Source organism: Alnus glutinosa, chromosome 12 (assembly GCF_958979055.1).
Source record: "Alnus glutinosa chromosome 12, dhAlnGlut1.1, whole genome shotgun sequence".
Lineage (NCBI taxonomy): Eukaryota > Viridiplantae > Streptophyta > Magnoliopsida > Fagales > Betulaceae > Alnus > Alnus glutinosa.
This window is the reverse complement of record NC_084897.1, coordinates 1,240,782-1,254,338: the sequence shown is the minus strand read 5'-3', so window position 1 is coordinate 1,254,338 and position 13,557 is coordinate 1,240,782. Positions and strand designations below refer to the sequence as shown.

The 13,557-nt window shown below is 36.5% G+C and overlaps 1 protein-coding gene across 2 annotated transcripts; it reads right to left on the bottom strand.

The window, feature by feature from the left end:
* Nucleotides 1–289: 289 nt before the first annotated feature.
* Nucleotides 290–11,023, bottom strand: LOC133852004 (SWR1-complex protein 4). Of its 2 annotated transcripts, none has more exons than XM_062288655.1 (16): nucleotides 10,630–11,023; nucleotides 10,424–10,510; nucleotides 9,427–9,492; nucleotides 9,265–9,324; nucleotides 9,023–9,079; nucleotides 8,187–8,316; nucleotides 7,757–7,824; nucleotides 7,497–7,589; nucleotides 7,347–7,394; nucleotides 6,373–6,549; nucleotides 5,901–6,011; nucleotides 5,261–5,356; nucleotides 1,095–1,166; nucleotides 957–1,014; nucleotides 768–802; nucleotides 290–643 (listed from the first exon to the last, which is right to left on the bottom strand). In XM_062288655.1, exons 1-16 carry the CDS (start codon nucleotides 10,735–10,737, stop codon nucleotides 566–568), a joined length of 1,344 nt encoding a protein of 447 aa, XP_062144639.1. In that variant the 5' UTR covers nucleotides 10,738–11,023; the 3' UTR covers nucleotides 290–565. The 2 variants fall into 2 exon arrangements, with proteins under 2 accessions (XP_062144639.1, XP_062144640.1); XM_062288656.1 differs by having other exon boundaries at nucleotides 957–990; nucleotides 10,630–11,021.
* Nucleotides 11,024–13,557: the final 2,534 nt, after the last annotated feature.

Here is a 13,557-nt window from a genome sequence, read left to right as displayed (position 1 = left end):
TATTAGCCCCCTTAATTTCTTTTTTTAAATATTTATTTTTTATTTTCTTATTACTTCAAGAGTATTTTGGGAATTAAAAAGTAGAAGTGTCTAATTTGACACTCTGTGCTAGTTCAGACCTATCACATTTTAAAGTTTGAAAGTGTAAATGAAAAATGTGATGATAGTTCAAGAGAATAAAGTACAATTTTCCCAAAAAGATATATAACCCCTCTGACAGCCATATCAAATTTTTAACTAGTAGATGATCTATTTAGATTGGTCAGAAACGGTAACATTTTGCATCACATGGGCCAAACACTATTTTTTTTTTTAATGTACAAAATATTCACCATTCACAAAGACCTCTGGGTTCTGCACATCATTAACAAGCATTGCGGCCTAAACTAAACTACATTATGACGATACACGAACTAAACTTCCCATAAGGGACATGAGATGGTCTTAAGTTTATGCTTCAACTTCTGCTTCCCACAAAACATCATCCTGCCTAGAAAGAATTCCGCAACTAAAAACTTCCTTCTGCTTCTACTTTATTTGCTTCCTCGCATCTAGATTTATAGTTTTATAGATCTGATGCCTTTTTTCTAGGCCTTTTAGACTGAGCTGGCGATGATGGAGCTTCTGATACCCTCCCAGGTGCCTTGAAAGTACAATTACAGAGAAAGATTATATACAATTGCAGAGAAAATATATTACATCAAGCAAAAACAGTGCAGGGAAGAAAAAATAAATCATTAACCAATATGAAGTAGACAACTGAGTACCTTGCGTTTCTGGTCCCTTTTGCCAACCCTTTCCCCTGGAATCCCAATTGAAATACATGATTTCAGTATTACTATGGCTCTCACTTGTCTCAATATTTTAAATGGCAAAAAAAAACGAAAAAGAAAAGAAAAAAAAGCAACAGGGCATTTCTACATAATGCAACCCCAGATGGGAATGTCCAATATTACCTCCAAAACTCATGTCGGGAACAAATGTCCGATCCTGTTCCCCACCACGGTACAAGCGCTGTTAGCATCTCAGAATCATAAAATGGAGATTTGGAAACAAAACCAGAATGAGAAAGGAAGAATAAAATAGTTTACTACCTTAGGCGTGCCTGGTGTATCAGTGTATGAACCATCTCGAAAAGATGAACCTTCTGCCTCCTTATATTGCAACTGATTATCAAACATTCAAATTACGATGTCAAAGAAAATCAACAATTGGGGAAAAAGCTAAACACTTCTTTGTATTGTCATACCAATAATTATATTTTATTTTTTATTTTTTAAAAAAAGGCATCTATTCCAATACAAAACGTTGATAGAGTAAATGCCAAAAAGTTTATTCATACCCTTCCCAAGTGGTTCAATATTCCTAGCATTAGTCACTGGCTAATTCATAAATTTATGTGTAGTGCGAAACTACATAACCCAAAACATTTATTAGCAGTTTTCCTCTCTCTCTCTCTCTCTCTCTCTCTCTCCAGTGAAAGGGGGGGAAGGGGGGGGGGGAAGGGGGGGGACCGGGTAACCCCATATCCATGGAATGACTGAGCAACAGCTAGAAACTAGATCTATCAAGGAATGTTAACTGGAACTGGAGATCCATCCCATAAATCAGTAAGAATATGAACAACGAAGACACGAGAAATAATCATGGTAATTACCAACTGCCCCCTGAAGGAGCCAGTTGGTTGGAAGGTATTGCCAAACAAAAGGAGATGCCTCAGTTTCCAAAAGTAGATTTCAAGTCACGTCCTTACATCAGCAATCACTTCCTGAGTGATGTATCACCCCAAACATTGTCTGAAATTTAAATTATACGGTAGGAGTAGAACTTTAACAACCCACGGCCTAAAAGCAAACAGAGATGAACTTACAGTAAACATCACGTCCATTAAAAATAAAAAATGCAGCAGGGTACCACAATTGCTAAAACTTTGTCTCAGTGGCAAGAAAAATATTAGGGCAATCCTTCCAAAAGAAGTTTATTCAAGGTTAAATCCTTATACAGCTCATTGGTTTTTTCGGAAGGTGGCAGCTTCCCCTGAAAGAGTGTGTGGCGGACTCAGACTCCTTCAGGGCAGCATTTTTTGCTTGGTCAGCAGCTCTAGGCAAGATCCTCACATTAGATAATCTTAGGAGGCGGCACGTCATCATGATGGACAGATGTTGCATGTGCAAGAGGAATGAGGAATCTATGGATCACCTTCTTCTTCATTGTAATGTGGCTTCTGTTATTTGGAGTGTTCTTTCAATCGCTTTGGAATGTCCTGGGTTATGCCTAGACGTGTCATTGATTTGTACGATTGTTGGTAGTCCTCGGTAGGCCAAGGAGTATTGCGGTGTGGAGAATGGTGCCTATGTGCCTCTTTTGGTGTTTATGGAAGGAAATGAATAATAGAAAAATTTTGAGGATAGGGAGAGGTAGATGGGAGATATTTTTTTCTATGTTCTTTGAAACTTTGTATCTTTGGACGACGGCATATGTGTCTCTTCTGTCAAATGGTTTTAATGCTTTTCTTTTTCGTTTTGCCTTTTCTAGTTAGGTTGTTCCTTTTGTATACTTCCTGTGTACTTAAGGGTGCCCAACGCTTTCAATGAAATTGGTTTTATTACTTGTAAAAAAAAAAAACATATTAGGGCACATGTACATGACACTTGTCCTGAACACTTCAAAAATTCAAATATGATGAAATAAGAAGTTTGTAAATTATTTGATAAAGAACTATATAAAGGACAAAATATACGGACACATGAACATAACCAAATATGTTACAATGAGATTTCTAGAACATAACCACATGAAGTATATAAGAAGTTTTTCCCCTTCTTTCTGGTGTTGCCAATCACATTGAGAAGTTATAGTGAGATTTCTTGTGGAGTGGTAATGGTGAAAAGTTCAAATTTCACATGGTAAGCTGGTCCTAGGTTTATTCTCCGATCTCTTGGAGGGTTTGGGAATCTGAAACTTCTATTCAATCGATCTCTCTTTGTGGAAGGGATTATGCGCTACGTGTATGAGAGAGAGGCTTTGTGAAGGATGGTAAAATCCACTTATATGACAGCTCCTGGAGTGGGTGGTGTTCTAATGATGTTCATGGGTCATGGGGTGGGTCTATGAGAAAATATCATGAGGCGTTGTAAAGAGTTTTCTAGTTATACTAGATTTTAGGTGGGGGGACGGCTCCAAGATTAGATTTTGGCATGACATGTAGTGTGAGGATCAAACCCTTAAGGTAACTTTTTCTGAGTAATTCAATATTACTAGTCCTTTGGAGTTTTTTAGTGATTCTCATTAGTGGAACGTAAATTTTATCACAACGGCGCATAATTGGGAGGTAGATTTTTTTACCTCGTTCTTCAATCAGTTGTACTCCTTAAATACGATGAGGCGGTGAAAACAAGCTTTGTTAGGCCCTTTTCAAGAGAGGGTTATTCAATCTTAGATCGTTCTATAATGTTCTTTCTCCCCATGATAGTACTCATTTCCTTTGGGGGAGTATTTAGTGGAATAAAGTTCTCTTAAGAGTGACGTTCTTTGCTTGATCCGCCACTTTAAGGACCCTTACTATGGATAACTTAAGGAAGCGGCGTATCATAATGATAGATTGATGTTATATGTACAAAAAGAGTGGGGAATCCGTTGATCACCTTTCACTCTAGTGTGATATTGCTAGTGCTTTATTGAATGTCATTTTCAGTCTTTTTGGGTTAGACTAGGCAATGCCCAAACGAAGGTTTGTAGCCCAATTTCAAAAGGCGGGCTGGGTATTAGAAATTTGGTGTTGTTCAACCGGGCTCTGTTAGGCAAATGGTTGTAGCGTTATGGGATTGAGAGGGAAGCTTGGTGGAGAATTGCGGTAGATTCCAAGTTTGGTAGTTTATGGGGAGGTTGGTGCTCTTTAGAGCCTGTAGATGCCTTTGGGGTGGGGTTGTGGAAGAACATTAGAAAAGGGTGGGAGATTTGCTTAGACCTTTCTAGATTTGAGGTAGGGGATGGGGCTAGGACAAAATTTTGGCATGATATGTAGTGTGGGAAACTTTTCACGTTTTATTTGGAATTGCTGGAGTGAAGGATGCTTCTGTTGCAGATAATTTGGAGCTCTTGGGTGGTTCTAATCAGTGGAGCGTGAGCTTTTCTAGAGAAGCGCATGACTGGAATGTGGATGTCTTTGTTTCTTTTTTTTTTTCCAGGTTTTGCACTCAGTCATTGTTAGAAGAGGCAATGAAGATAGGTTATTGTGGGTCTCCTCCAAAAAAGGCTTGTTCAAGGTCGGGTCTTTCTTTAGCTCTCTGGCTTGCTCTGTGGGGAGTCACTTTCCTTGGAAGAGTGTGTGGCGGACTTAGGCTCTTATGCGGACGGCTTTTTTTGCGTGGTCGGCGGCTTTAGGTAAGATCCTTGCAATGAATAACTTCAGGAAGAGGCATGTTATTTTGGTGGATAGGTGTTGCATGTGCAAGCGTAATGGGAAATTGGTGGATCTTCTTCTTCACTGTGATGTGGCTTACGCTCTGTGGAGTGCTCTTTTTACACGCTTTGGTTTGTCTTGGGTTATGCCTAGGAGAGTCATTGACTTGTTTGCTTGTTGGTGGACATTTGGAAGGCCGAGGAGTGTTGAGATTTGGAAGATGGTGCCGACATGTCTTCTTTGGTGTGTTTGGAAGGAAATGAACAATAAGTGTTTCGAGGATTTGGAGAGATCCTTGGAGGATATTTTAGCTTCTTTTCTTCATACTTTGTATCTTTAGACGGTGGCCTTTGTGTCCCCTTTGTCACTTAGTTTTAGCGATTTTCTTGTTCATTTTTTCCTTTCCAATTAGGTGCTTTCTCTTGTATACTTGCGGTATACTTAAGGACGCCTTACACTTTTAATAAGACAAGTTTATTACTTATCAAAAAAAAGAGAGAGGGCATGTCAGTAGTCTTCATAGAGCAACAATGTGGAAGATGGTTTTGTCTTGCCTAATATGGCGTATCTAGAGAGAAAGAAATGATCAAAGTTTTGAAGTCCGCAAGAAGACGGTGGTGGAATTAAAGGCTTTTTTCTTTAATTCCCTTTACCATTGGATGGTTGCATATGCTTACATATTTCAACCTTTTATGATTTTCTTGATTTTTTTCCTTCTTCGGGTGAAGTGTTTCCCTTGTATACTTCATGTATACTTAGGTTGTGCCCTTGTGCTTTTAATGAATTTATATTACTTTTTAAAAAAGAAAATGTCAACAAAAGAAATGATTAAAGAAAATAATTTAACATGTTCAATACCTGCTTCTGAAGATTAAGTAGAGTCAATATTTCTTTTCTTAATTCAAGATGCTCTGCACAAACTGCTTTGGTCGGAACTCTTGGTTTTAGATTGACCTGTAAAAGATAAGGCTACCTAGTTATGCCCCTTTTAGTAATTTAAAAAGAAAAAAGAAAGATACAAGAATTATTGCTCATAGAGTGAAATAACTATTTAGCAATTCAAAAAGCATCTAATTATCACAAAAATTCAGGTAAATTAAGAATAGAGTCCAGTTAAGCTTTCAGATATGCTTGTAACAAATTATAGAGCAAAAGAGATGAGTACTCAAGGTTGTCTTTGAATTTCTTTTGGGTCTTTATAATTATCAAGGTGAAAATTATTTATCTTATTTCTCATTTTCAAAACTGTTCTTTAAGAGATAATAATATTTGGATAAACATTTCTATTAAGGAAAATCAATAATACTGACGCTAGCAATATCAAAATTACATGAAGGGGAATGGTAAAAAGGAATTAAGTTTAAAGGATGGTAAAACAATCCTAGATAAAATCCCAAACTCACCAGTCATCATGGATATTTTACTATACACCAATATATAATATAACAAGGAAATGAGTATATATTAAGCACCAATAATACAGAGAACAGAAACAAACCCCAAGTTCCTGTAAAGTTTGCTCAACTCGCTTTATAGTCCGAAGTCCAGCAGATGAGCTTGCAGCTTGCACCATTTGCTCAAGTGCATATGTTCTCAAATATACCCGAAGCTGAAAATTTTCTCAATCAATCAGACTATTTTTCAAGCACAGATATATTTGGCAACAGGTTCAAGGTGAACAAATTTCTGTAAACAGCATTTTAAGGTGAGACAACATCCAACTCAACATTTTTGTTCAATACTTGCAACAAAAAAAAAAATGTTCAATAAAAATAAAAGAGAAAGAGAATCAAGAACAAAAAAATTATTTAAATTATATCAGAAACAAAAAGGTTGAACTATAAGTTCGGTGGTCCACAAAAGCTAACAGCCAAACCCGTATTGGCATGATTGTGTGCACACATGTCAACAAACACACATAAAGAAAGGGGGAGAGAGTGCATAACCAACAAACAAACTAATAATCGCACCATGCGAAGAGACGCTAGAGTAGAGGCATTGTCTGCCGTTACTGTTGAAGGTGCAACTGCTGCAGAGGGAAGCTGAACATTGGACGAAGGTGATACAGTATCACCAGGAACACTAGCCCTCTCAACACTTTCTGGACCAGTATTTGACGGGACAGGCAACTCAGACTCTTCAGCTCCCTGAAAAGCAGAAAACCAAGTAAATAAACTAACCAGTAGAACACATGCACATTAACACACAAGCCTTCCACCAGAATATGACATTATAAATTAAATTCCAACAACGTGATAGCTATAACCCTCTAACAAAAAGTCCCATTAGCAACCGTTCACAATTCTTATATTAACAACAACAAAGATGATCAAGCAATTGGATGCTATATTCCATTCATAGCTACCAGTGGAAGTCTGAAGTGACCGTTCCAAAGGCAAGGAAACATGTAGAATCTGGTTAAAAACTAGAAACTATGAAGCTTATGACATCTAGATAAACATGGACAAAATTTTTCCTACATGTAATAAGCACTTCAAATAATTCACTAACATATTCTCTTACATACTTCAATCTTAGCAATGATTAATTAACGGGTTCCATATGTGATATAATTCCGGATAGAACAATAAAAAAGGAATTAAGATTGAAAGCCAGGCTTTGAAAGAAAAGGCATATTGGCTGAAGGAAGCATGTATGGTACGGCTTTGAAGCCAGCTTCTTCAGCAGATTAAAAGCATAAAGCTCCCTACTTTTCACCCAATATGGAACCTTCAAGCAACCATCTTCAACTTAATACAGAGCACTTATAAGAAAATAAGTACAACATCAGGGCCGATGGCAAATTAAAAAGAATAGAATTAGACCTTAAAGTCAACTAATTTTAAATGTAAACCAGGTAAACATGTCTCCTCCTCCATCCATAACTGTGGATGCCACCGGTTACCAATAGAAACACACCAGCATATCTAATTCAAAACCTTACCCTTGCAACCATCCGTGACTCGGCTATTCTTTTTGCTTCTGCAAGAACCTGAGGACAGGAACAGTGGATAACCCACAAACAAGTTACTGAAGAATTCAATTTCTCAGAAATACTTACATAGATTTTAGAAATGCACATATAGGTTTAGACCTCAGCATCTTTTCGCTCTTGATGTTTTGTTTGAGAGAGGACCATACACAATGCTCGCTTGCGTTCTACCTCTTGCGAAACATGATAAGGTTCCTATATCAAGGAGGAATCAGATACTAAAAGAGAATGGTCTTGAAATATAGCAGATCTCAAATTTATGTAACAATATACAGTCAACTAAAGGAAATAAAATATTAAGATCAACATGGAAACCATAGGTAGATCTTCATGTATAAATTGCATTAATAGAGTTATCACACCTTAACAAGGGGGTGGCCAGAAACGTCTCCAGGAGATGGAGCTCTAGCAATCAATATAGCTCGAGACACTGCACACAGAAAATTCCCTAATCATCAAGGAAAACACTCAAGAAAGTTCTGAAAGACCAAATGTATCTCAGATTTTTTTTTTTTTTTTTTTTTTTTTTTATAAGTAAACACGTTTTATTTAAAAACTCAAAAAGCACAACTCAAGTGCACAAAGTATACAAGAGATACACCTAGTTAGAAGAAGAAAAAAGATCAATAAAAACATGAAACCTATAAATATTTAAATCAAAGGCATATGTCCAATGGTAAAGAGTCTTGAAGAAAAAGTCTCTCAGATGTTGTTTTAATATAGGGCTCGAGCATAAATTTGAACCATAAAATCAACAGCATCCAAGTAAAACAAACAGAGAGCAATCAATACCACTGTAATAACGATCCTTCAATTCCTCCACAGTCCGAGATGATGGGAACCTATCAGCTATCACAATAAAGCGGAGATCAAACCTTTGGCACAAGTCAAATAACTGATCTGTCTCCTCCTTGGACCACATCTGACGAAGATGAAATATTACGAGAGAGAACTTAGGTACTTAATCCAAAACATAATGCCACAAACAAACACAAAGACAAGAATGACTGAAGTCAAGTGTATAACTGCAATCGATGGATTCAAATACAAGATGCAAACCATAGAATATCCTTATGAATTTTTTATTTTATTTTTACATGTATAATATGATCTTTTATAGATTAATCTAAGAGCACTAGCAACAGACTGCCTAAATCCCATTCCCTTCTCTAAATGTAGGGAAAAGTCATAAAAAGCCCACTGCAACACTCCTTTAGCGTTCCCTAAACCAAGGGAAGCAAAAGTGCTACCCTAGTTCTAGGGTAGCACTTTTGCTTGCCTTACCATTATTTTAAAAAATAAAAATAAAAATAAAAAAGCTTTTTCTTTCCTCTCTCTTTCCCCTAACATTATTTGAAAGAATATTTAAATGGTACAGGAAAAGAATAAGGGAAACTATTATGGAGTTTATTTGAAAAGGGAAGTAAAAAGTAGCTTGGTTCCCTAAATTTAAGGAAAATCTAAAGGAAACTCCTGCTAGTGCTCTAATAAACATGGAAGTGAATGAGAATCACTGCAATTTCAACATGGCATGCACAATGAAGGTGTAAAATATAGCATTTTTATTTATACTCTCTTTTTTCTACGTAATTAAAATAAATTAAAATGATGCATAAATTGATACCTACAGGATCAGTCAAGTACTTCTCATACTCCTCATCTGTGTATTTGACAACGTCAACAGACTGCACCATATCATATAAACTGACATATTTAATCATATGAAGCAAATGGGCTTCGGAGTATTGAGCATAGAAGGAAAACAAATGGAAAGGGAAAAAAAATATTTAAAAAAAAAAAAAGGAATGAAAGAGTAGAGTGAATCCACTTTAGCATAAATGCACAAAGATGAGAGCGTTCGTGTGTATACCTTGTTATACTTGGCAAAGGAATAGTCACCAGTTGGCGGAACAGCATTTACAACTCTGGCCTGCAAAGTAAAATAGATACGAAAACATCTTTAATACTCCCCAAATAACAAGGCAATAATGTTCAGTAAAGCGACAATTATCCTCAAAGTAAAAAAACCCACCCAGTGATAAAGCTGCAAATTATCTTTTCGTGCAGAACTTGTAAAGGGAAGCCACTGCCAAGTGATCTGAAGAATCTCAAATTTGTTAGAAATCATTCCCTATAACAAGCTTAATCAATATTGAGAAACAACTAACAACTGAAAACGGAAATCACAAAAACCCTAGTTCTCATTATTAGTTTACCCACGAACATGCTTGCTTAAAAATCCCATCAACCTCATGAGCTGTTCTCTCTCTCTCGGTGTTGCCAAGTTGCAACAGGGGTTGGGGGAAATGGGTTTCACGAACATGGGAGGGAAATGGGGTATTGGGTTCCGTTTATGTAACGACCTAGGGAAAAGCAATAGCCACATCTGCACTATCACTGCAAAAGAACTAGTCAATTTGAAACTTCCCTAAAATTCCTTATAAAACTCAATTTTACCTAGTAAACAAAATATGATTTTGATTCGACTTTTTTCAAAAATAAATCATATTTTTTTCAACTTTTTCAAAAACAAATCATATTTTATTCAACTTTTTCTAAAAAGCCAAACCTCGAAATTCGCAAACAGAATAAGAATTCAATTCTGATTTCAAAAATTCAACACCCAAGCAGACCATTAACACTCATGACTATCTTTATAAACCGCTCACTCGATGTGGCATACCCCTCATCTTCCCAATGTAGAACAAATGCGTTACAAACTCCCTCCCCCCCTCTTAAACCCATGACGTCCTCGTCAGAACTACGTTATCATCTCAACCAAGAGGTTGCTTACAATTGTTTTGGTTCGTAGTAAAAACCAATAACAGTTAGTTTGTTGATTCATTTTCTTAGCATGCACATATCTGTGTACTGTGTGTGTATATATATAAAGCACAGTAAATAAAATAGTAAACCAATTCAACAATGTAGTACTCAGCATAAAAAGCCTACCACACTGTCTCATACATAACTACCAAAACCTCTAGAAAAATACACAAACAAGTAAATAATTCAAAGAAATCAAAGACCTTCTCGTCTGTCGGAGGCCGTTTTTTCAGTTGAGACGCATCGGTCGCCGGCATAAGAGGCGCCAAACCTCCCGTTAGCGCATACACCTACAATTCGAAAACACTGTAAGCTAAAGCAAATATGGAAAAATTACACATAAATACATACGTAGAACCATAGATACATATGTGTATATGTACGTACGCCTGTAGGTATGAGTACATACCTCGCGTGAAATGCCATCGGGTTTTCGCTGAGAGTCTTTCTGTGGCCTAGATTTTTTCTCTTGGGGCAGTGAATTCTTGGGCAAGCCCAGGATGTCCTTGGCATCCATTTGCGAAGAAAATCCCCAAAAATTTTAGGGTTCGTTTCTACTTTCTGAGAGAATAATACTTTGAATTCGCGGAGAATTTGAATTCACAGGGAATTAGGAGAAATAATTAGAGTTCCTTTGCTTTCGAAATGACTGGATTTGGAGATTAGGGTTTTGGGTTCGAATCAATTACTAATTAGGGCTTGATTTTCGAGCGCGAAAGCTCAGAGCAGAAGGATGACTGAAAGTGTAGGGGCTTTGCTTGGTTTACCTGCAGGTGACCAACAGCGAGATCTTGTTTGACCGGGAACCGTTTCTGACGGTTTTGGGTCTTTTACCGGATTGGCGAATGAGTGTACATACAAAACGACATAGTTAGAAGATGACGTCATGGATTCGATAAGATCTTATGGGCTTTGGCCCTATATCTGTCGGGTCAACAAAGCCATCAAACTCTTCTAAACCTTTGCCTCCCTGCAAAGAGCAATGGCACTCTAAGTACACCCCTTTTAACTCTCATGCTCAGGGACTTGAATTTTAAAATAATTCAATGATTTTTAAAATCAAAATACTTTTTATTTATCATCAGAAAGTGTGATAATCGGAGTGTGTAACATTATTATTGCAAAAACCTTTTGTATTTTTTTATTCTTAGTTTAAAACATTTGATTATGTTTGTTTGTGTTTTTATTTTTTGTTTTATGTTCTCAAAAATACAAAAAAATATTTTTAAAATGCAAAAATTGCCAAGCTCGTGCATATGGGATTATTATAGTTAGAACAATCTTTTTCGTGTTAGATTATCAATTGGAAATACCGTAAAATAACTTATCAAATGGATCGACAGGAGATAACTCCGATACGTAGATTAATTAATATTATCAATATTATCAAATAAATACCGCCACTGTTAAAATTACTACAAAGATCTGCCACACGAAATAAATTTCTTTTAGGAGAACTTGACAATATCAAAGATTGGCAATAAGAGTTTTCAAACTATATTTTTATTTTTTCCAGCCTTTTTATTTCTTTATTATTATTATTCAATAAGGGGAAGGGGAAAGGTGAAAATTCTTTTTCGTCTTTAATTATTGGTCAAAGAGTGTTAAATCACCGTAACTTATTCCAAAAGTTTTAAGTTAATAAGAAATAGTTGTTTAATTTATTTATTTTTATATTGGTAAATGAAAAAAATTACAACTAATAACACACTAGGGTTTGGGCAATCCAACAAAAAGCACCGAAGCAATAAATAAAACAGAAAATAAAAGGGAATGCATTAATTGAAAGACGATGCCCTATTGAATATTTAGTAAGAAACAACAAGAAGCGAGATCACCATAAAATGCGATCAAACAAGGCGTGGATAGGGGCATGACCGTCACAAAACTTTTCAACTCAATCCAAACCCTCGTAGAAAGGGATTCAAATAGGGGCATGGCCATTGTGATACCCTTCAACCTTACCTAAACATCTGAAGGGGAACAGAGACAACAAACACACGTAAAAAAAATAAAAGACATAAATTTAAGAACTATAAGATTACAACAAAAAGCCAAGAAAAACACAAGAAAAACAACAAGACCAACATAGGGGAGCAGAAGGCCGTTGCCTTTTGTTCCACGCTTTGGTGCGTGGGGGTGATGTTGTGGCACAAAGTGTCTGTATGGCAGAAGATCACCACGAGAGACCCGCACCAAAGGCGGAAGACAACAAATGAGGTGACAGGTGGCAAAACGTGCATCAAAAGGTCGTCCACACATTGGCACGTGAGAGATACGTGCTAGCAAGTGACGTAGAGGCGTATGTGCCACGCATCCACACGAGCTTGTTGGATAGAGACGGGACCGGCGACGAATGTGAATGGTGAAGCTGATGACCATTGTAGAGTGGTGCGTCTGATGTTAGAACTTCTTGAAGTTGACAAATATGAGTTTGAAAAACTCAAATTCAAAAACATAATAATAATAATAATAATAATAATAATAAAAAATGTCGGATCTGTTGGGGGAGGCGAAATCCAAACGATTAGCGGTGGAGGAAGGGCTGACAGAGCTGATAGTCAAAGATAAATCACAAAAGGCGACGAAAAATACCTTAAAAGATGTGGATACTGGATAGGGCCTCAAAAGAGATGAATAAGACATTTGAGAAGGCAATTGGAGCCTAAAAGAGGCTGAAAAAGGAGGGGCCGGGGGGAGGGGAAGGGGTTGAGTTCAAGAATCATGGGGGGATTTTTTGTGAGCTTCTGGAAAGAGAAGATAGTGTTTTAGGGATGGTCTTTTTTGAAACAGTTTTTTTTTTTTTTTTTTTTTTTTTTTTTTTTTTAAAAAAAATTATTTAATTAAGGAAAACATACAAACACTGATCAATACGATTGCATCGATTTTTAATTAACTCCCTAGAATTTGAAAAAAATGACTTAAAATTCGTTGTAGAAAGTATAATTTACAAATAATTCATCACCTTAAACTTCCATTTGAAATTCCAAATAAAACTGTCAATATGTCATAGGACTCACACCGACAGAAATAACAATATGACACGTGTCATGTTTGATAAAAATACAAAAATTATATAAAGGGGTTTAATTCATACACTTCACCGGTACAACAATTGTACAACATTCCCTCACATGGGGGTGGACTCCACACATTGGGCCCTACTCCATGTGAAGGGTTGATGTGTAATTATTGTGGTGGTGTTGTAAATCCATCATTTTCCTTATATAAATATTAGAAAATGCCAAATTTATGGGGTTGGGATGGTAAAACAACCATCATATGGGCTTAAACTCTTCTGTAGCAAATAAAGTCTAATACATAAAAATATTTAATT